At 55.3% G+C, this 20,512-nt stretch overlaps 1 protein-coding gene across 4 annotated transcripts in view; it reads right to left on the bottom strand.

Annotated features, from left to right (window-relative positions):
• Positions 1 to 20,512, bottom strand: part of HM13 (histocompatibility minor 13) — a 40,318-nt gene that overhangs the window by 1,985 nt on the left and 17,821 nt on the right. For 3 of the 4 annotated variants that reach the window (XR_289256.4, XM_001499604.5, XM_005604548.4), the window contains exons 4-11: positions 17,695 to 17,783; positions 15,651 to 15,736; positions 15,424 to 15,549; positions 14,550 to 14,607; positions 10,954 to 11,037; positions 8,010 to 8,046; positions 5,955 to 6,057; positions 1,226 to 1,311 (exon numbers count right to left, since the gene is read on the bottom strand). Coding sequence is in view for 3 of the 4 variants with exons in the window: in XM_001499604.5 (XP_001499654.1) it covers positions 1,226 to 1,311; positions 5,955 to 6,057; positions 8,010 to 8,046; positions 10,954 to 11,037; positions 14,550 to 14,607; positions 15,424 to 15,549; positions 15,651 to 15,736; positions 17,695 to 17,783 (669 nt within the window). In the remaining variant the exon portion in view is untranslated. Of the gene's footprint in view, positions 1 to 1,225; positions 1,312 to 3,042; positions 4,751 to 5,954; positions 6,058 to 8,009; positions 8,047 to 10,953; positions 11,038 to 14,549; positions 14,608 to 15,423; positions 15,550 to 15,650; positions 15,737 to 17,694; positions 17,784 to 20,512 lie in introns of those variants that run through there. The other variant, XM_070247576.1, reaches the window with a different exon arrangement.

Here is a 20,512-nt window from a genome sequence, read left to right as displayed (position 1 = left end):
GTGCCAACAAAGGGAAAAGTAAAGAAAGGGCAAGGTTGAGGATTAAGGAGAAAGATGGACAGAAAGAGAAGAGAGATCACCTGCTTTTTCGCCCCCACCTCAGACCCTGCTGAGGGGTGGGGCAGAAAGGAGGGCACAGTGCCCATATGGCAGAACGTTTAGGGAAACCATGCAGCAAGTGGGTGGGGGCCACCCTCTGCCCTGGCTGGAGGTGTTCAGAGCTGACCCATGAGGACCTAACAGGCCTGGACCTGGGGAGGTCACCCCAAGGGGTAGGGGGCTGGGGGTGAGAGTGGATGAGAGTCAGAGGAGGGTGAGGGGCGGTGCTGAGGGCAGGCATCAGGTCCCATCCCTGCCCCTAAAGCTCCCCCAGGTCTGCCCCAAGTTCGCCCCCTCAGCCTTGCCTCAGTTGGGCTTTGCCAGGCCAGGAGATGCGGGCAGGCAGGCTGGGAGCCTGGGGCTTCTAGGCAGGGCAGGGAGGGCAGAGGCAGATCCAGGGGAGGGGTGAGTCACAGGCTCCCCTGCAGGCAGCCAGGTGCACAGAAAGCCCTGGCAGGCGCTTGAGGAGCAACTTGGAGGCCAGGCAGGTGGAGCTGGGTGGAAGGCCCCTGAGAGGGCAGCTTCAATTGCAGCTGGCAGTTATTTCTGGGTCCTGGGAGGCAGGGTCAGCGGGGCTGGGGAGCAACACCTGTTGGAGTCACGCAGGCCTTAGGGTGTGGATGGGGCAGTGCGCAGGGTGTGGTGGGTGTGCACACGGCTATGGGGAAGGGGTATGTGTGTGACCCAGACAGAGAAAGACCAGTTAGCTGTGGATTACAAGGGTCCCCCTAATGTTTACATGTGAAAACTGAGGCCAGGGGAGAGGAAGGACATGCCTGAAGTCACATGGTGGCAGAGTCAGGCTGGGAACCCCAGGCTCCTGACAGGAGGGTGGCTCAGGTGGAAATCTACACCAGCCAGTCCCTTTTTAAGACCCAGCTGGAATCTGGGTGTGGGGGCTGCCTAGAGAGCCCCAAGACCTTGCCCTCTCCTGTTCCTGGCCCACAGAAAGGGGACAGAAAGTGTTCCCCCTGGTGCTCACAGGCCAGGCACCGACATGTTGGCGGAAAGGGTGAGGGGTGGGGCTGTTCCTCTGGAGACATGTACAAACAGCCCCGGCCGGCTCTACCAGCTGCCTGCAGATGCACCTGTGCTATGCAGGCATCTGCCCCCTGCCCCCTCTTACCTGAACATCTCTGTCACTTCTCCTTTGGCCAGTGCCACCAGGATGGGAAAGCCGATGCAGGCAGGGACCAGGTACAGGAGGGCAGGCTGAGAGAGGACATAGGCTGGTGAGGTAATGCTGGGCAGGACACCTGCTCAGGGCCACGCTCATCACTCCAACCCTCTCTTGGGTGTGGCTGAGTTACTGTGACTGCCTAGGTTCACAGAGCGTCAGTGGCTGGGCCTGAACCTGGGGCTCCTGACTCCCACACCAGGGCTGCTCCTCCACGGTGGGGAATGCACGAAACCCAAAGAAACTCGAGTATGCTGGGCTTTAGGAGTCCCCAGGAGTCTGGCTGGCAGAGTACGAATCAGCTGGGACATCAGGGTCAAACCTGCAACCTCCTGGGTTGGTCCTATTCCCAGAAACCATGCTTCCCTAGTTCTGGGGCTGGAAGTTTGCATTTTTAACAAATTTCAGGAGATGCTGTTATAATGACAGTGATGACGAGGACATTAACTGCTAGGTATGGAGCACTTGCTGTGGCCTGTGCTGAGGTCATGCAGCTGGTCACTGGCTCTGCCGGGATTCATGTCCAGGTGGGCTGGGCCGAGCCCACGGTGAGACTCCTGGTGAAGCTAGGTTTGAAGGACAGGACAATTATACTAACAGGCCCTGTTCATGGAGCACCTGCTGTGTGCCCTGAGCTCAGGCCTCCCAGGGAATGTTTCAGTCCATCTCTGCATCCCTCATGACCGTCTACCTTGTGTACAGGAGGAAGGCCGACGCTTCGGGAGGAGAGGGGACAGCTCAGGCCTCTGACGTCTAGTACACTGTGGACTGAAACTTGTGCATACTAGACTCTAAAGCCATTCTTTTCCTTGCAGCAACTGAAAGTTGAACGTCACTCTACTGTTCACCCCTCCATGGCCGCCTATGCTCCCAGTGGCCTGAAGTCCCCATGAGATGTGACCCTTGCTTTCTTCTCCAACCTCACCTGACCTGTGCTACTCTGGCCACACTGGCCTCATTTTGGTAGTCCTTGTCCCCACCAGCCATAGGACCCCTGCCTGCAGAGTTTCTGGGATGCTCTTCCCCCTTTTGCCTAGTTTCCTCCTCCTTCAGACTTCAGCTCAGCTGTTACTTCCGTGGGGAAACCTTCATTTGCATGGAGTCAGGTCCTCCTGTTGCACACACTTGGGGCCCTGCAATCCTTCACAGCATTCTCTGGCAATTTGGAACGAAACATCCCCGTGCCATTACAGACGAGTCTCTCTCCTGCTGGGCTGTGAGCTCCATGAGGGCAGGCTCCACAGCTGTCCTGTTCACTGCTATATTCCTGCCACTAAGAGGGCCTGGTAAACACTACGCGAATGGCTCCTTCATGGTGCTCACAAAGTCGACAGGGTGACCTGGAGATGACTAGGGTGAGGGTGAGGAGACGTCACTCCAAGGCAAAGCCAGTGCCTGGCTAGACAACAGGGCTCCGCAGCCCCCCTGAGCCTGACCTTCCGACCATTTGTGGGCATGGACCATGGTGGGCTGTGAACCCCCTCACTCCATATATACTATTCTTGAATCTACTAACACCATAAGTACTGGGCTTTGAGTTTTACAGATGATGCCACTGAGGTTCAGACACGGGCAAATGCCTTGCTCAAGGTCAGACAGGGTGTGTAAGAGGCTGAGCTGGGATTCGAACATGGGCAGCTGAGCTTCTTCCACTGCATCAGGCCTTTGCCATGAGCTGGCTTTGCGCCAAGAGTGACAGAAATCACAACGATAAAGGTCCACACCTAAATTTGTAAGAGGTAGCCAAAGCAGTATTCAGAGGAAAATTTATAATCCTAAGAGCATTTATTAGAAGACTTGACATAAATAATCTAAGTTTTCAAATCAAGAAGCTAGAAAAAGAAGAAACAGCCAATAAGTAGAAAGAAAATGAAAGCAAAAGCAAAAATTAATGAAATATAAAATTAAACAAATATGAACATTAAAATTTAATCTTTGAAAAGCAGACTTCCTCATTCTCATTTTCTAGATGAAGAGATTGAGGATCAGAAGAGGGAAAAGCATCTGCCCTAACTCACACTGTTGGTCGGGATGTGGACCCAGGTTCCTTTCTCTAAGTCCAGTGCATTTTCTTCACCAAGGCCAGGCTGGGCAAAAAGGAGGGCTTCCTGCGGGGAGGGTGGGTAGAAGTTTGGCCCCCCATGGCCTGCCTCACTGGAGGGCCAGTGGCCACTGAGGGGTTCCAGGGGCCTATGGGAAGGGGTCCTTTGGGAGGCAGTGAGTTCACTTTTTTTTTTTTGAGGAAGATTAGCCATGAGCTAACATCTGCTGCTAATCCTCCTCTTTTTGCTGAGGAAGACCGGCCCTGAGCTAACATCCGTGCCCATCTTCCTCTACTTTCTATGTGGGATGTCAGCCACAGCATGGCTTGCCACGTGGTGCCATGTCCACACCTGGGATCCAAACTGCCGAACCCTGGGCCGCTGAAGAGGAATGCGTGCACTTAACTGCTGTGCCAGTGGGCCGGCTCCCATGAGTTCACTATTATCAGAGGGATACAAGCCTCTGATTTTCTGTCCTCTCAAGGCACCAGGGAACCTCTCCAAAGAAAGTCAGTGCTAAGGAGAGGCTGGGATGTACTACTTGGGGCAGTGAGCTGGGGGTCAGGACTCTTGGCTCTCCATCCTGCCTTGGCTTTGCTGTGTGACCACAGATAAACTGCTTTCCTCTCTGGTCTTTCCCCTCTCTCTGTACAATGAGTACAATGAGGATCATCAATAAGGGCCTTTCTAGGAGGCTGCTAGCCCCTGCTTGGAGTGGGTTTTTGGTAGAGGCCAAATGCTTGAAGACCACACAGGCAGAGGTGACCCCTACCTAGGGAATTGCTGGCACTGGGACTGCGTGTGTCTTGCAGAGGGAGCGGGACCTCATTGAACAGGTTCCCTTGGTGTCTCGGATCCCTTCCCAAGAAAGCTTTTCAGGGAGATGCCCACCTGGATGACTGGGGAGAACAGCTGGGCTACTGCTGGAGAGTAGCACAGGCCTGGGGCCAGGAGTCCAGGGCTCCCGCTGGGGCCCAGCCTGACTTGCTGTGTGACAAAGGGGAGCCTCTTTTTCTCTCTGGTTAGAGTTTCTGCACAGAGAGGACCACCTCTCCTGCCTCTACCCAGGCCTGTGTCAGAGCTGCCAACGGGATGCCCAGAGTCCAGCCCAGGCAGAAGGCAAGCCTGCCATCTGGTGGCGGCCGAGGGAACGGTTCTGGGCTTGGAATCTAACAGGAGACTGAGGGGGGAGACCTCCAAGAGGCCTCTAAGCTGATCCCCTCAATCAGGTCCAATCACTCCTGTGACCTCCTTGCCAAGTGCATGCCACTCTGAGCTTGCACAGCTCCCGAGGCCGTCTGGAGCAGAAGTGAATGAGAGGTGGCTCCCCGTGGCTTCTTGGTTTCTCTCTCTATGGGCTAGGCGACCTTGGACCTTCTGTAATACCGGCATTGATTCCACAGATATTGTAGATATGGAGATACTGTAAGGACTAAACGAGTTAATGAACAAAAGGGTTCAGCACAGTGCCTCTAACAGAGTAACTGCTCAACAAACAGCTCTTGTGATTAATTCAAAGGTGGCTCCTCTGCGGCTGGTGTCCCGGGGAGGACGAAGAGAGGAAGATGGAGCGGGGACAGCAATAATGACAGCTAATACTACCTGGGCCAGACATGGTTCTGAGTGCTTTACTTATATTAACTCATTTCATCCTCAAACAACCCCACGGTGGCTACTATTATTTATCCTCATTTCCTGTTTTTATGAATCAATGAGGAATACAGAGTGTAACTTCAGCAACCTGCCCAGAGGCCCGTGGCTAGCAGATGGTGGAGTCTGGATCCCCACCAGGTTTCCCTGAGCCTCCACACCACACCGCCTTTCCCATGGCTGGCGGTTGAGAGCCTGGGCTTGGTTTTCACGTGATGCAGGTTTGAATTCTGGCTCCATCACACCTGCCATATGGCACCTCAAATCCAGTTCCCTCATGTGCTCACAAAGACCCTCAGGAAGTCCTGAGCAGAGCCTGGCACATGGGAAGTGCTCCTATCTCCAGTAGAGAGTAACCCTGTCTGCTTGCTCTCCCCTCCCAGTCTTCCCTTCTCTAGGCCACACTGACATCTCCTAGCCCCCACCCCTCTCTGGTTCATTTTGTGGCAGCTCAGGACCCATCTTGGTGGGAAGAGGAGGCAGAGCCTGGCCTGCTTGGGGAGTGGGAGAAGGGGGGAGGGCCCTGTCACTTACCTGGTGGGGCAGGTACTGGGCTGAAACACCCAACACCCACTCCAATTCTGTACTTCTGTCTGCCACCACTACCGAGGCTGAGAAGCCACATCCTCTTTTTCCTAGCCACATCACAGCTGCAGCCATGTGACACTGATCTGACCCATAAAATGTGGGCAAAAATCTGCCGAGAGGGTCCTAGGAAAGGCACTGCCTTGCTGATGAAGGCAACAGGCACAGCTGGTGACCTTTATCCTCCTTCTTGCCACTAACGGGCATGTGCTGCCTGAAGCAGAGGCAGTCACCTTGCCACAACCTCTGATGAAAGGCCAAGAGAATCACAGACGTGCTGCTTTGTCACCACTGGGCAGCACCCACCCCTGGATTGTTTGTGTATGTGACACATGAGCCCGGTAAGTCCCCGTTACTTGCAGTGAAGGCACTCCTGCTACACCGAGCACAGTCCTGCTCACCTGGGCGTGCTTGAAGATGTGCATGATGAAGATGGTAAGACCCAGGCCGAAGATGTAGGCTGCAAAGCTGGTGTAGAAGTAGGTGTGGGTGTTCTTCTTCAAGCTTCAGGGAAGGTGTGGGGAGAAAGAGGAGGAGGATTAGATGTAGGTACCGAAGCAGCAGCCGCCCTTCGGAGGGTGGGAGCTGGGAAGAGCCTGGAGGCTGCGTAGAGGGGAGCTCTCAGCTCTGGGCTAGGAGTCTGGAGGTGCGCCTGGACTCTGCTACCGCACTAGCTAGGTGTCTTTGGACAAGCCACTTTCTGTCTCTCAGCCTGTTTACTCATCTGCAAAATGGGAAAACCACGAGCCATCTCCCCGGTGGCTGGTGAATAGCAAACGCTGTAACCTAGAACAGGAGCCGGAAGACTTCAGCCAGGATAAAGTCACCTGGAAAGCTTGGTAAAGAACCACCAGAATTCCAGGTCCATTTCCCAGGGAGCCTGGTCTAACGGGTCTGCAAGGTCTGGGAATCTGCACTCTGAAGAACGGCTCAGGTGAACTGCTAAGGTGGCTCGTGCTTTGAGAAACACTCACACACAAACCGTAACACCGCGTTACTACTTTTAGGTGCGGACAACCTAACAGTCCAGCAACCTGTGGTAAACGCTGATGAGAAGCTGACTACACGCAGACAATGCCAGTGGCTTCCTGGAGGAGACTCAGCCCAGAGCAGCTGCAGAACAGCTGAACCACTGGCGAGCCGGCATTGCCATTACAGGACTTCCCTTTACAACGCCAGATCATGACCTCTGTGTCCCAAGCACCTGGGACAGTGCCTAGCAACATCTGTGGAATGAACAAGTACTTCTGACCCTCTTCTCTCCTGGCCCTGGCTGCTTCTGAGCCTGGAGCTGAGTACACTGAGAGCTATCTTGTGGTGAAGCCTGGGGTGCAACTGACTCCCTTCGGGAATGTTGCTCAGATTCTGGAACCAGCTCTGAAGGGCTTGCTTATCCTAAAAGTCCAGGCCAGGAATGAGATTCTGCCCCTCAGGGCGCTGGCAGCTCAATCTGTGTTTCCAGCAAATGGCCCGGGGACTCTCGTGGGTTTCTCTCCCTCTGACCTCTGGACAGCCAGGAGTAGAGCAGCTGGCACAGATGTGCGTCTGCTTACAACCTGGCCAGGTCCCTTCCACAGGCGTCTGTAAGCCCGCGTGCTCATGAGGTCCAGTGTGGCACTACCCGAATAACCCGCATGTATGTGAGTGCGGAAAAGTCTCACATGCAAACTGGATTCCAGTGACGCTGGCACTGAGTTTCTCAGTACCACTGTCAACACTAGTACTGTTTTTGCAATTACTAGGTACAAGGAGATTAAGAAAAGTTCAAAACCACCTCAAAATGAAGCGCACACACAGCAAGCCCTCCTCTGGGATGACTGAGCACCACCTGCTAGCGGCAGGCCCACCTGCCCAGGTGCCCCAGCTCAGGACCACCTTTTCTCAGTGGTGACCCAGGTTAGCCCCCTTCCCCCTCCCTAGTGCTCACTTTCTACAATGGACCGGAAGTCTGAGTAGGGAGAGGGTGGGAACAGCTGGAGCAGCTGGGACAGGGTGACCTGCCCCGGGGCTGATAAGCAATGATAATGATGACAACTGTGCCTGAGGCTGGGTTGCTCCCAGAGCTGCTGAGGTCAGCCTGTGCTCAGCTCTCTGCAGACTTTCTCAGTGATCCTGGGGTCGGAGCTCTTGTTTATCACTAACAGAAGGATGAGAAGCCTTAGCTCAGAAAGGTCAGGTCACTTGCCAGGGTCACATGATGAGAAAGCACTACGGGTACCACCAGGACCTTCTGGGTTTAACTCTCTTGGCCTGTGATTTTTAATTTTTTCTTTTTGCCACAGGCTCTTTGAACATTTAGAACCCCTGAATGCAGATAAAATCAGAATGGCTACGGCTGCTGTGGGAGTGGAGGGTCTGGGCTCCTGAAAGCCGCTGAAGCAGCCCAGAGGACCCCTCGCCCGGGAGGCCCCTCCCTTGTGGGGCCTGCAGAACGGTTAGGCTCCTCTGCAGCTTACCTGATGTCAAACCGCAGCAGCAGGGCAATGAAGATCCCTGCGGAGAGAAAGTCGGCGTTAGATGATGGCAGGGACACCAGTGCCTCAGGAGGGCTTGCAGATGGAGTCCCCTGCCTGGGCCAGGGAGGAGCAGGGTGGTGAACTAACATGCAACTAGGTCCCCAACCTGGTGTTCCCAGTCATGGAGCAATCAGCGGGGCCAAAGGTGTAGTCACCACTGCCGACTGCCAGCAGAATTCCCGATTCTCTACCTTCAGGCCACCTAGAACAACGAGAAGGTCCCAGGATTTTGTTTTGGCCTGGGACCATGTTGACTGGGCACCTCATAGCACCATACTGTGTACACTGGGTCCATCCACCCAAATGTTCATCAGATGCCTGCTAAGTACGAGGCACTGGAGGCATGCAGGGGAAGCAGAACCTGTGTTCTCAGATAGCTCGGGCCAGTGGCGCAGGGGGCAGACATGCTGATCGAACGTTAACAAAAATCACTGTAACACTGTAACGGTGGAGGGTGCTTCCTGTGTCATGGGGAAGGTGCAGCAGGGGATGAGACGCAGGCTGGGGCGGGGGAGGAAGGAAGGCTTCTTCGAGGAAGTGGACACTCGCCAGGGAGAAGGAACAGCATGTGCAAAGGTCCTGAGCAAAGAGGGCTCAGTGGGTGTGACAGGTGTCAAGGAGCCAGTAAGGTTACAGCCCAGAGCAGGAGATGCAGGGGATGGTCCAGCTGTGCAGGGCCCCCCAGGGCACAAGAAGGAGTTGAGTCTTCACCCTGAGAGTAAGGGGACCCACTGGAAGAGCTCTAAGCAGGAGAGCCACCTAAACAGATTTTGGAAAAGACCCCCAGGGCAGCTGCCTGGTTGGAGGGAAAGAGTAGGAGGCCCTGAAGGAGCTCAGGAGAATAGTTAACTTAGTCCACCCACTGCACTCCTATTTACACTTCAAAACCCCCCACAGATGCCCCAGAAGCCTAAAAATCCCAGAGACACAGCCTCTAGTCTCTGTGTGTTGCATACATCAAATCCGTCTGTGTCTGGGCTCAGAAAGGGTAAGGGCTGAACCTCCCTTAGTTGACAGTAGGCTCTCACATTCTGTGCTGACCGGAAGCACCAAGTGGCACACAGGATTAATCTTAGTGGAGACGGTGTGAGTAGCGAGTTGGACAGAGAGAGCAGACAAATGCTGCCTTTGTGGAAACAAAGCTGGGGCCTCAGTGCCCCCTGGCGGCTGAATTCTACAACTGCTCAACTAATCCAGGGGTCAGGGCTCCGCGAAGAGCTTTCACTCCTAATACTCCATCTGGTCCTCAAAACAATGCCCCAAACCCATTCTCCTCTGAACAGCGTCACCGAGGCTCTGTGAGGCTGTGATCACTGTACACTCACTGTGACTGCTGAAAGACGTGGACACATATAGCTATATACAGATATGAGAGACGCCCTGTGGAGCCCCAAGCCGAGAACTAGGGCCATCAAGGACGCGGGGAAATCAGTGTGCGGGCCTGTGACAGACCATGCCCTGCAGAGTGAGCCAAATGCTTCCCTGGACTCTACTTCCTCCATCTGATGGAGCCACCTCCCCCGGGGGAAGGTCTCCTTGCATCACAGCACTGCAAGTCATGGAGCCATCTGGGCTCAAGATCACGCCCCCAGGTCCCCGAGGCCTCAGGCAAGTCTCTTTGACCCTCAGTTTCCTCATCTGTGAAATGGAAATAGCCTCTATGTCACTGCGCTGCTAGGAGCAGCACAGACAAGTATAAGAAGACCTAGTGTAGTGCCTGGCACACAGCAGGTGCGGGAGAAACACGGGCTGCTGCGATTCTCATCTTCTTGTCGTCACTGCTGTGAGAGCAGTTCTGACAGGGAGACCTCTTCTGCAGTCAGACACACCTGGTCTGAGTCCTGGCCCCGTGCTTACTCCTGCGTGAATTTACTAAGGCCCCGTCCTGGGGCAGAGAGAGCCTCTGCTTCACCCCACACGAAAGGGCCACAACGGAAGTGCCCGCACCTTCCTGGCTTATCACAACTGCTTCCTATGCTGGAAAACAAGCTGCTTTTAATCTGTTCCAAATGTTCTTCTCTAAGCCAGCACTGGGGTGCTCCTAACCCTCTGACTCTTGGCTGGGGAACAAGCATGCCCTTTGGATGTCCACTGCCCTGGTCCCAGGTCCAGGTCTGCAGACACACAGCATCTAAGCCGCAGCCACCCGGTGGTCCTCAGACTGGCAGCTCAGCTTTGCCCTTAGTCTCCTGACTGGTAGTAGTAGACTGCTGGTGCCCCATGGCAAGGCCAGGCCACAGACACCCACACTCAGGCCCGCAGACAGGGCACCTGTGCCCATAGCTACAGGTACTGACTAGCACCCACATGTAGATAATGGGCTCAAAGGCCAGCTTGTGCAGGCGAGCAGGTGTGTGCCACAGATCCCTCTAGGGGTGTGGACGCAGGAGCCCACACCCACGGTGCCCCCGGGTCCACACACACCCTGCATGTTCTCCCTGCACGGGGGAGGGGAGACCATGGGGATCAGGCAGTTCTAGCACATCTGTAATTCTTATACACATTGGGAAGGGGTGTAGACAAGTGTAGGTGTGTGAGAGGGGTCAGCTTCCTTTAAGACTGTCACGGAATGTGCTTTTTCAGGGTGTGTTTCAGTCTGTCATACACATTTACTTTTGTAATTCTTGAGTGACATCTGTACACGCAGACCAGTAGCTCCGTGAGGACAGGCTTGCTCACTGCTATCCCTCTATAAGGTGTGTTGAGGTGGACTCCTCCACCAGACCCTGGGCTGACCCAGGGCTGGGGGTGTGGAATCACCTGGCCTAACCCTTTCCCCCTCTCTTTCCTGATAGGTAAGGCTGTCTGTTTCACGGTACTCCTCCCTGCTCCAGGGAAAAGACCCTCCGCTCCTTACACTGTGGCTCCCACCCAGCCTGGTCACCTGGAATGACGACATCTCCGAGTCCTAGCATGGCGAAGTTGTCTGCTTCGAGGCCCTTCTCCAGCAGGTCCTGGGGAAACACCACTGCGGGGGGAGGCAGGGAAACAAGGAGTTGGTGAAAGCCCCTCTGACTTTGACTCCGGGGCCCCCACTGCTGCTGTGTGAAACTGTGTGGGGAGATGGGGCGGGGAGGCGGGGGGAGGCGACAGACTGAAGGGCAATGTCTGCATCTGGAATGACAGCTGGTTAGAGCGGGGAGAATCTGGGAGCATCTAGGACAAAGGTTGAATACCTTTACTGAGCCATAACTCACATCCCATACAGTTTCACTGACCTTTGAAAGCCATGGAACCCTTTGGATAGATGGGATCAACCCTAGAGCCCAGGATACAAAAGAGATAAAAGGGGGCCAGCCCCGTGGCCGAGTGGTTAAGTTCACCCGCTCCGCTTTGGCGGCCCAGGGTGTTGCTGGTTCGGATCCTGGGTGTGGACATGGCACCGCTCATCAAGCCATGCTGAGGTGGTGTCCCACATGCCACAACTAGAAGGACCCACAACTAAGAATATACAACTATGTACTGGGGGGGGGCTTTGGTGAGAAGAAGGCAAAAAAAAAAGGAAAAAGAAAAAAAGGAAGATTGGCAACAGTTATCTCAGGTGCTAATCTTTAAAAAAAAAAGAGATAAAAGGGCCCACGCAGTGCTGGCCTCTACCAGGCTTTCCATCCTACTACAACCCGGGTCAGGACGGATGGTGGCCCTTGCCCTGAGGCAGGCGGAGCCTGGGCAATAGGCTCTTTCTGGATGTGCTGAGGGAGAAAAAGCCACACACCTACAAATTCCTTGCTTCAAGCCCTCTCAGAAATCCTGCTGCAGCTTGTCTGGATAAACAAAGACTGGGCGAAATGTCCCCCTCAGCGTGCGGTTACAGCGAGAGGCAGCTGTAACTGGATTTCACCCGTAGGGCCTTGCGAGCAGAAGAGCAGTCAGGTGTGGGCCTGAGGGTCAGACTGCGTGGGTCTGAACCCAGGCTCTGCAGTGTGGCTTTGCACAGGTTACTTAACTGCTCTGTGCCCTGGTTTTCTCTCCTGTGAAAGGGGTAGAACAACAGAACCGACCCCAGGATTGCGGAGAGGATCAGAGATGTGCACACCTTGTTAACTGCTACCCCACGCCTTCTTTACTAACCCAGTCTTGACTCCGTGTGGGGCAGCCTCCCCCGTGACGGATCACGCGTGGTGTAAGGCTAAGACAAGCGGGACAATCCCCGTTCCTGAATTCCTCACTTCTCTTGCCACTAGGGGTGGTCATGTGACCCAGCTCTGGCCAGTGATATGTAAAGAGAGATACACCGGGGATGCTAGGCAAGCCTGTGCTTCCCTATAGCGCACAGATGCCCTTCCCTGCGCACCCCTTCCTGCCTTGAATGCACAGTCACAGGATTTACAGATCTCCTCATTCGAGCCTCCCAATCCCCGTGCCATTCAATTCCGAGCAGCAGATGTGGAAACCAGGGCTCAGGTGAAGTCTCTTCCCTGAGGACCCACAGCCAGCAAGTGTCCTATCTGGTATTCAAATCCAGGCAGTCAGACTTCAGCATATGTGCACTTAACCACTCTGCTAGGCTGCCTCTGAGCACCATGCTTAGCAGAAGGCAACGAGCCTTCTCCCCAAGCTAGAAAGCCAGACTCCAGGCACCAGAAACCAAATATGACTGTCAATTCCCTGTTCAGAGCCTTCCAATGGCTCATCCACTGCCCAGCGGGCAGTTTCCAGGCTCCTCGGCATGAATCCTTGGCGTCCCCAAATCTGGCCTCTTCCCTGCTGCTCCCCTAGACTCAGCCGCACTCCCTCCCCGAGTCTGTGCTCCCAGGGCCTCCATGCATTCTCCTGCCTCCAGCCCTTTACTAAAGCTGTACTCGCTCTTTCAAACATCCTTACCACCCCTGGGCTTGGTAAACACGCGTTCATCCTTCATGGCCCAGGAGAGCTCTCCTGACACCTTGGCTGAGTTCATCCATCTCAGCACGTGGGGGAGAGCTGCTGTTCTGGCTTGCCCAGCACCTGTTCTCTTGCTCTGGAGAACTGCCCTCACCTTACACCCTTGGAACTGAGGGGAATTGGCAAAGTCAAACGCTGCCCCCAGGCACTGGAGAGGGCAGCAACTCAGGCCTGTCCATCATGATCCTCCATCTCCCCAGTGCGAGTGCCTGGCTCTTGGGCCAGGCCAGGCCACACAGCTTTAAAGCTGGGAGAGGCTTGTTTTGCCCTGGGTCACTGAGGTGGGACCATAGCATTTAGGAGTAGTGTGTGGCCATGAGCCTCTCTCCAGCTCACGGGGAAGACTGGCCTGCTGCAGTGGAGAATCAGACTGTGAGAAAGACAGCTATTCCCGACTCTGCGAGGCCAACCTCACCCTGATGTCCACTGCCGTGAGCCACCACTTCCCAGGGTGCTCGCCTTCCCAACAAGACCTCCCCCTGCCCCCTGCCTTGCCACCATGACTGACTCTGTCCTCCTCTTTGGTCTTGTGATCACAGGCGGTGATTCTTGATTGGTCTAAGGCTTAAACTCTAAGTTAGTCATGCTTTTCAGGCCCCCCTTGTTGAGGACTGGTTTGGATTTGGGCCTGTGACCCAATTCTGGCCAATGAAATATGAGGGAGGCTGCAGGGGGCATCTGGGGAAAAATATCCCTCTGATGCAAGCAAGACAGAGTTCCCCCTTTCCACCTCTGGACGTGGCTGTGCGAGGAGTCAATGCTACGAACTGTGGCAGTCATCCTCGGACCACAAAGGGATGAGCTTAAGGCATGGGCGGACATGCTGAGATCTGTGGGGCGAGGACTGAAGTAACCTTGGCACTTGGTGACTCCATTGAGGGTCATTAACCCAACCTGAGACACCCTACCACTGGGCTTGCTGAGGTATGAGAAACAAAGTTCTCTGTGTTCAAGGATGCTTGTAGCTGGATTATCTTTTTTTTGAGGAAGATTAGCCCTGAGCTAACTACTCCCAGTCCTCTTTTTTGCTGAGGAAGCCTGGACCTGAGCTAACATTGTGCCCATCTTCCTCTACTTTATACCTGGAACGCCTACCACAGCATGGCGTGCCAAGTGGTGCCTTGTCCGCACCCAGGATCCAAACCAGTGAACCCAGGGCCGCTGAGAAGCGGAACGTGTGAACTTAACTGCTGCGCCACTGGGCCGGCCCCTGGATTGTCTAATCTTTATAAACCATGGATACACTAAAGATAGGAACCAGGGTAGTGAGAGAGGTGTGGGACAGACAGCACCTGGTAACTAGGTGCTGAAAGGATCCCGTGCGGGGGCTCCAGGTCTTGGCTCCTCTCCTAGAGAGCCCTGCATGCCCTGCCAGAAGCCAGCTTAGACACCCCTGCTCTGTGTTTGCTTCCCTCCTGGCTCAGCCCACAGCACACTGCCCTGTGACCAAGCCGCCGGAGGCCTGGGCAGAAGCCGGCTGCGTGTGAACACAGCCAGATCAATCAGTGAGAAGAGGTGCGTGTGGAGCAGTGATGAAAACAGGAACCAGGAGGGGAAGGGCCCCTGGGGTGGGGGCAGAGGGGCTCCCTCACTTACGTTTTATTGGTGCCTCAAAGGACTTGGCCACTGTCACCATCACGTTGGTGCCAAATACCTAGAAGGAGAAGAGAGGAGTCTGGAGGGAGGCGAGGGCCGGTGGGAAAGAATGGCTGTCCCTGGCCTCTTTGTCGTGCTGCCACCTGAGATCTGCAGGGCGTGGGGCAGGGAGCTGGGCGGGGCTCCAGGGCAGGTGTAAAGTAGAGATCAGGTGGCCACAGATACTGCTCATATGGACACTTCGTGGGGGGGCTCCTGGTTCTGGGCAACAGAGGGGCAATTCAAAGGAGTGGGAAAAGGCCGAGGCTGGCACCCTATGTTTGTTCAGGGCCCAGCCCCTCCCAACAGATAAAGTCCTTCAGCATCACTCACTTAGGGGGAGAAGAGGCTACCTGAGGTCTGGAAAAGGGTGCCTGAGTCAGGCTGACCTTGATCCCTCAGTGATGCCTGTCTGAATGAGGTGGCAGGTCCTTTAGCCCAGGGCTGGTGTGCAGCCAGACATACTGTCAAAAGCAGCGTCGGTCCTCACAGATCAGTGCCCCGGCTGGGCCCATGCATTAGCATTAACCATCCCTGCCCGAACTACTCTTTGTCTCAGTTTGCTGGCTGGGGAGACACGGGGTAAGTAAGACCCCTGCTAGGGCCACCGTGAGGAAGACTTGAGGGTGGCTGGAAGGCACCGGGCACAGGGTGGGCTCCAAGGAAGTTTCATGGATGTGGGCACCTGGGCTGGGACATGACCTGCTCTGGGGTCCTTGCTTCCAGGCCCCAGCAGTCACCCCGCCAGCTGACTGCCGCTTGGGCTGGAGAGACAGGAGTAGGAAGGCGAGGCTGGCCAGCAGCCAGACATCCTTTGTGTCCCTGCCCAACTCACCCAGAAGACGTCATAGATAAAGAGCCCGCCCAGCAGGATGCAGCCAGTGCTGACGTTGTTCAGGTGCAGGAGCTCCACCCCATTAAGGGAGAAGGCCAGGCCGAAGAGGTTGTTGGCAATCCAGTGCTGGGAAAGGCGGGAGTGCGATCAGCCAGCTGTGCCTCCCTGCCCCTGGCCAGTCCCCTCCAGTGCCTGCCCCCACCCTGGCCCAGGCCCTGGCTACTCACCTTCCTCAGCAGGTACCAGACGCCAACGATGCTGCTCAGGCCCAGGCACACCAGGTCCTTGGTGTCAAACTCATAATTGATGATCTCTAGGCAGAGAGGCCGGGTAAGTCCACTCCCCAGGGCGGGGCTGCCCCTCCCACCTGTCAGCCCCTGGACGGAGGACGGCATGGCTGTGGGCACTGTCGCAGGCCCACAGGCCGAGGGTGCTCACTGGATCCATCCCCAGCCCCTCCAAGGTCCTATCGCAGGGACCGGAGGCCCAGAGAGAACACAGGCCTGGCGCGGGCTCAGTGGGAGGGGTCCATGGCGCCGGAAGCACAGGCTCTAAATTTGTAGCTGGGTGACCTTGGGGGAGGTAGCTCCCTCTCTGAGCTTGTTTTCTCATCTGTAAAAGCGGAATCCCAGCACAGCCCTGACAGGCCTGCTGTGCAGAGCAAGTGAGAGGGCCCTTACAAAGCACTCAGCACAGTGCCTGGCACACAGCTGCTGCTCAATCAGTGCCAGTCGCCACCGAGCCCACGTCTTTAGCAAGGCACCAGTTCATTCAGGAATCTTTCTGTTCTGCCCCCAAAGGAATCAAGAAGGTTGCTGGCAGCCCTACAAAGCTGGCAGAGGAGGAAGAAGGTAAGAGACGGAGGCCTGGAGAAAAAGCAGGAGGGAGTCCCTGAGGCTGCTCTTGTTGGGGGCTCTGATGCTAGACCCATTCTCCATCACTTCCAAATCTCCTAATCAGGAAGCCCAGAGAGGTGGTGGAGCTGGCCCAGGGTCACAGAGCACAGCTATTTGTTTTAGATTCCAGAGTGTAGCAGATTGCTGGTTAGCCCCGATTTCTTTTTTTTTTTTTTGAGGAAGATTAGCCCTGAGCTAACTACTGTCAGTCCTCCTTTTTTTTGCTGAGGAAGCCTGGCCCTGAGCTCACATCCGTGCCCATCTTCCTCTACTTTATATGCGGGACGCCTACCACAGCATGGCATGCCAAGCGGTGCCATGTCTGCACCCAGGATCCGAACTGGTGAACCCCGTGCCACTGAGAAGCGGAACGTGCGACCTTAACTGCTGCGCTACCGGGCCAGCCCCTGGCCCCGATTTCTGTTCTCTCCTTAGTGGCAACAGCACTCTGATGATTTTTAAATGGACACGAGGCCAACTAGCTCATGGCCACATTTCCCAGCTTCCTCTGCAGCTAAACGGGCCTGTGACACAGGGCTCCTACTCCCTCTGCCGGGACTGTGGAGAGATGGAGCACCCAAGGGTCCCCCAGAGTGTACAGAGCATGAGGCAGACGGTGCGTGGGACCCCGAAGACTCTGGGGTGCAAGTTTAATCTTTTTTTTTTTAACTGTCAACAATCATTTATTGGGCACAGACGCACTAGAGATGTAAAAAGAGATGTGTATAAAATTGCCACTCTCTAGGGACAGGCAGAATGTGCTAGGCACCTTCACAATGAGCGTGACATTCCCAAGCTCAGACTTTTACACAAGAGAGAAATCCCTTCCATTTGGTCAAGCCATTGATAATCCTGATACAGCATTTGACCCATACCCTAACTAACCCCCACAGCCTGGGCTTTCCCCGAGGCCCTCTGGTTTTCACTTTTTACAAAAGCCATGGAACCCGTTTCAAATCTTAGGTGGGGAAGTAATCATATTAAAAATACACACGATGAAAACAGCTACGACGGCCAGCTTTCACTGAGAGCTCACTATGAGCGAGGCAGCGTCCAGATGCTTTCCACTCATCACTGACTTGCAGTCCTAACAATGTGCCCAAAGGGAGGGATGAGATTCTAGTGTCCATTTTACAGATGAAAAAGCAAAACAGAAATGAAAACACCCAAGGCTCAGAGAGGTAAAGACGTTCACCCAGAGTCCCATGTCTGGGTGGCGGCAGAGCTGGGGTGTGAACCCAGGCACTGTGATTCCAGAGTGCACTCTTCCATCATGTGCTTTACCGGAGAGCCCCAATATCAGAGGGACAAAGGGGAGCGGTGGGGGAAGACACCCAAGGCACACCCAAGGCAGGGGAAGGCGGGCAGCACTGACCTTCTTTGTTCTCCCCAGAGCCCTGTGTGAAGAGCAGCTGGTACTGTCGATTTGGGAAGTTGACTGGAAAAAACTTATTCATGAAGGGGCTAGAAGGAAACACAAAGCAGGGTGGTGAACTGAGCCCCCATGGGCAACCACAGCCCCAGGACCACCCCACGCTGGACACAAGGCAAACTGAGCCCCCACGGGCAACCACGGCCCAAGCACCATCCCATGCTGGACAGGAGGCAAACTTAGCCCCCACGGGCAACCACGGCCCCAGCACCACCCCACGCTGGACACGAAGCAAATCGAGCCCCCATGGGCAACCCCAGCCCAAGCACCATCCCACGCTGGACAGGAGGCAAACTGAGCCCCGACGGGCAACCACGGCCCCAGCACCACCCCACGCTGGACATGAGGCAAACCGAGCCCCTATGGGCAACCATGGCCCCTGCACCACCCCACGCTGGACACGAGGCAAACCGAACCCCTACAGGCAACCACAGCCCCGGCACCACCTCACATTGGACGCGAGGCACTATTTACAGCTGTTTTCTCCCCACATCCTCACAGCTGCCCTGACAGGTAGGTGTTCTTGGACCCATTTTACAGATGTGGAAACAGAGACCCTCGGAGGTAAGTGACTGCCCAGGCTCACACAGGGAGCCAGTATCTGAGCTGAGACTTGAACCCTGGTCACTGGACTCCTAGTGCTTCCGTACCACCTCTCGGTTATCATCCAAGAAACACAAAGCAGAGCAGACTTTCACAAAACAGTTTTCAGGAGAGCAATGGACTCCAAAGTCTGGCTCATGCCCCGTCTGTCTGAGTCCTTGTCAAGCACGCATACTCCTGGACTCTCTCCCGACTTATTAAGTCAGACGACCTGAGGGTCACCCCACTCCACGTCACGGCTGAGAATTTTACAACCTCGCTGGACTCGATCAGCTAGATGAATCAGAGCCGCCAGGGCAGGAGCACCCTCTCCTCCCGTTCACTCCTTCCACAAGGCCCTGTTGCTCAGGATGGCCTCATCTCTGGAAGCATCTCTCTGATCACCCAGCATACTCTACTTCCTGGCCAGGCAAGGAACAGACTTTCTTTCCTGGATCATCTTCAGAGCAAGATTATCAAATCAGGGCCTCTTGGCCCAACCTAGTCCTGGGGGCGGCAGTATTGTGGAGTGGCTACAAGCCTGGGTGGCCCAGCCCTGAAACCTGCTCTGCGACATACCAGCCGTGTGGCCCTGGGTGGGCCACTCCAGTGGCTCAGTCTCCTCAGCTGTATGTGGGGATGACAACATCACCTGTCTCAGAGGGTTGCTGTGAAGGTAGGGGAGCAGCTTAGCCTAGCACTGGACCCACAACACAGACATAAGAACTGTGGGCTTCTATCGTCACCAATGGATGTCCAGCACCCAAGCTCAAAAGCATTTGGACACACCAGCTCAGACTGACAATGACTAACGAGGTTGGCAGAGTCAGGATGATGCTCCCAGCGGTAGGTAAATGGAGGCAGGCCCAGAGGTACCGGGGCACAGGGTAAAGGCAGGGAAAAGGGAGCTCTCTAAGACCTTGGGGCTTAGGGGAAGAAGGTGTGGATTCAAGAACCATCTCTGGGCCTCAGCTTCCCCATCTGTCAAGTGCCAAGCCCTCAGGCTACAGGGCTGTGGCATGAATGATGAGAGGGCTTTGTGAGAGTGACGTGGCAGCCACAGGATGGAACTGGGAGCGGCCTTCCAGAGCACGGCTCTGAGGAGGTGAGAGGCAGAAGCCAGGGTGGATGAGGCGGGGAGCTACTTGCACCTCAGCTTACTGAGTCCCTTTTGGGGGAGTCTGAAGCCAGAGTGCATGTGCAGAGGTGGGGAGAAGGCCTGTGGAGCTAAGGCCATCACACCATCCTGGCTTCGTCCTTAGGAGCTTGATTCTATTAGCTTCTCAGCCACCACAGTGCAGTGGTTAAGAGCATGGACTCTGGAGCCAGACTTCTTGGGTTCAAATCTAGGCTCTGCCACTTATTAGCTGTGTGACCTTGGGAAAGTTACTTGGCAACTATTTCCTCATTTGGAACACTGTAACATCTTTCTCATAAGGCTATTAAGAGGATTAAATGAATGCTTGGCACCCTGTAAGCTTAACTGCAGCTTCAACTTCAAGTAGGAAGTCTCTAGACTGATGTGTGTTATCCTGAGAAAAGAGCGGCTGCTGGATGACACACGGCGAGAGTCAAGCAGCCTGGCTGGGGTGAGCCCGAACTCAAGGGCAGGGCTCCATCTCACACCTTCACCCCACCCACGACAGGCCCGTGCCCGGCGGCAGCTGGCAAACACCTCGGAGCGCCTCTGAATGCAGCCTTTCGTAGCAGGCAGGGACTCTTTCCAGCCCTGGATGGCTCACGTCAAAACTAAAGGTCACTGCTTCCTGCTGGGAAACCACATCCTGGAGCCCTTCTCCCGGGGGGTGGAAGCAAGGGTCAGTGAAACTGGTGACATGGCCTCCTCCTCCCGGAGTGGCAGATTTTGGCCTTACGGGTCTTTTGTCCTCTAAAGGTCAGCTGGGGGGTTGTGAGCTCAGAGGTGATAGAATTACGCCAAGGCTCCCTTGGCAGGAAGGATTCTGGCACGGGCTTGGGTCTTGGCGACTGTACAAGGTGAGGCAGGCTGTGGTCTCTGCCCTTCCCCAACGCCCCAAGCTGTGGTTTCTTCCCAGAGAAGCCCGAGGCGGGCCGGGGAGGGTGGTTGGCGTGCAAGGAATCCCAGGAGAACCTCCGCCCGCCTGGGCCCGCTCCTGCAGCCCTTCGGCAGGCCTCTCCTCTCCTCCGCAGTCCTCGCCCC

This window comes from Equus caballus, chromosome 22 (assembly GCF_041296265.1).
Source record: "Equus caballus isolate H_3958 breed thoroughbred chromosome 22, TB-T2T, whole genome shotgun sequence".
Classification (NCBI taxonomy): Eukaryota; Metazoa; Chordata; class Mammalia; order Perissodactyla; family Equidae; genus Equus; species Equus caballus.
Note: the sequence above shows the minus strand (reverse complement) of the source record. Positions and strands in the feature narration are given on the sequence as shown.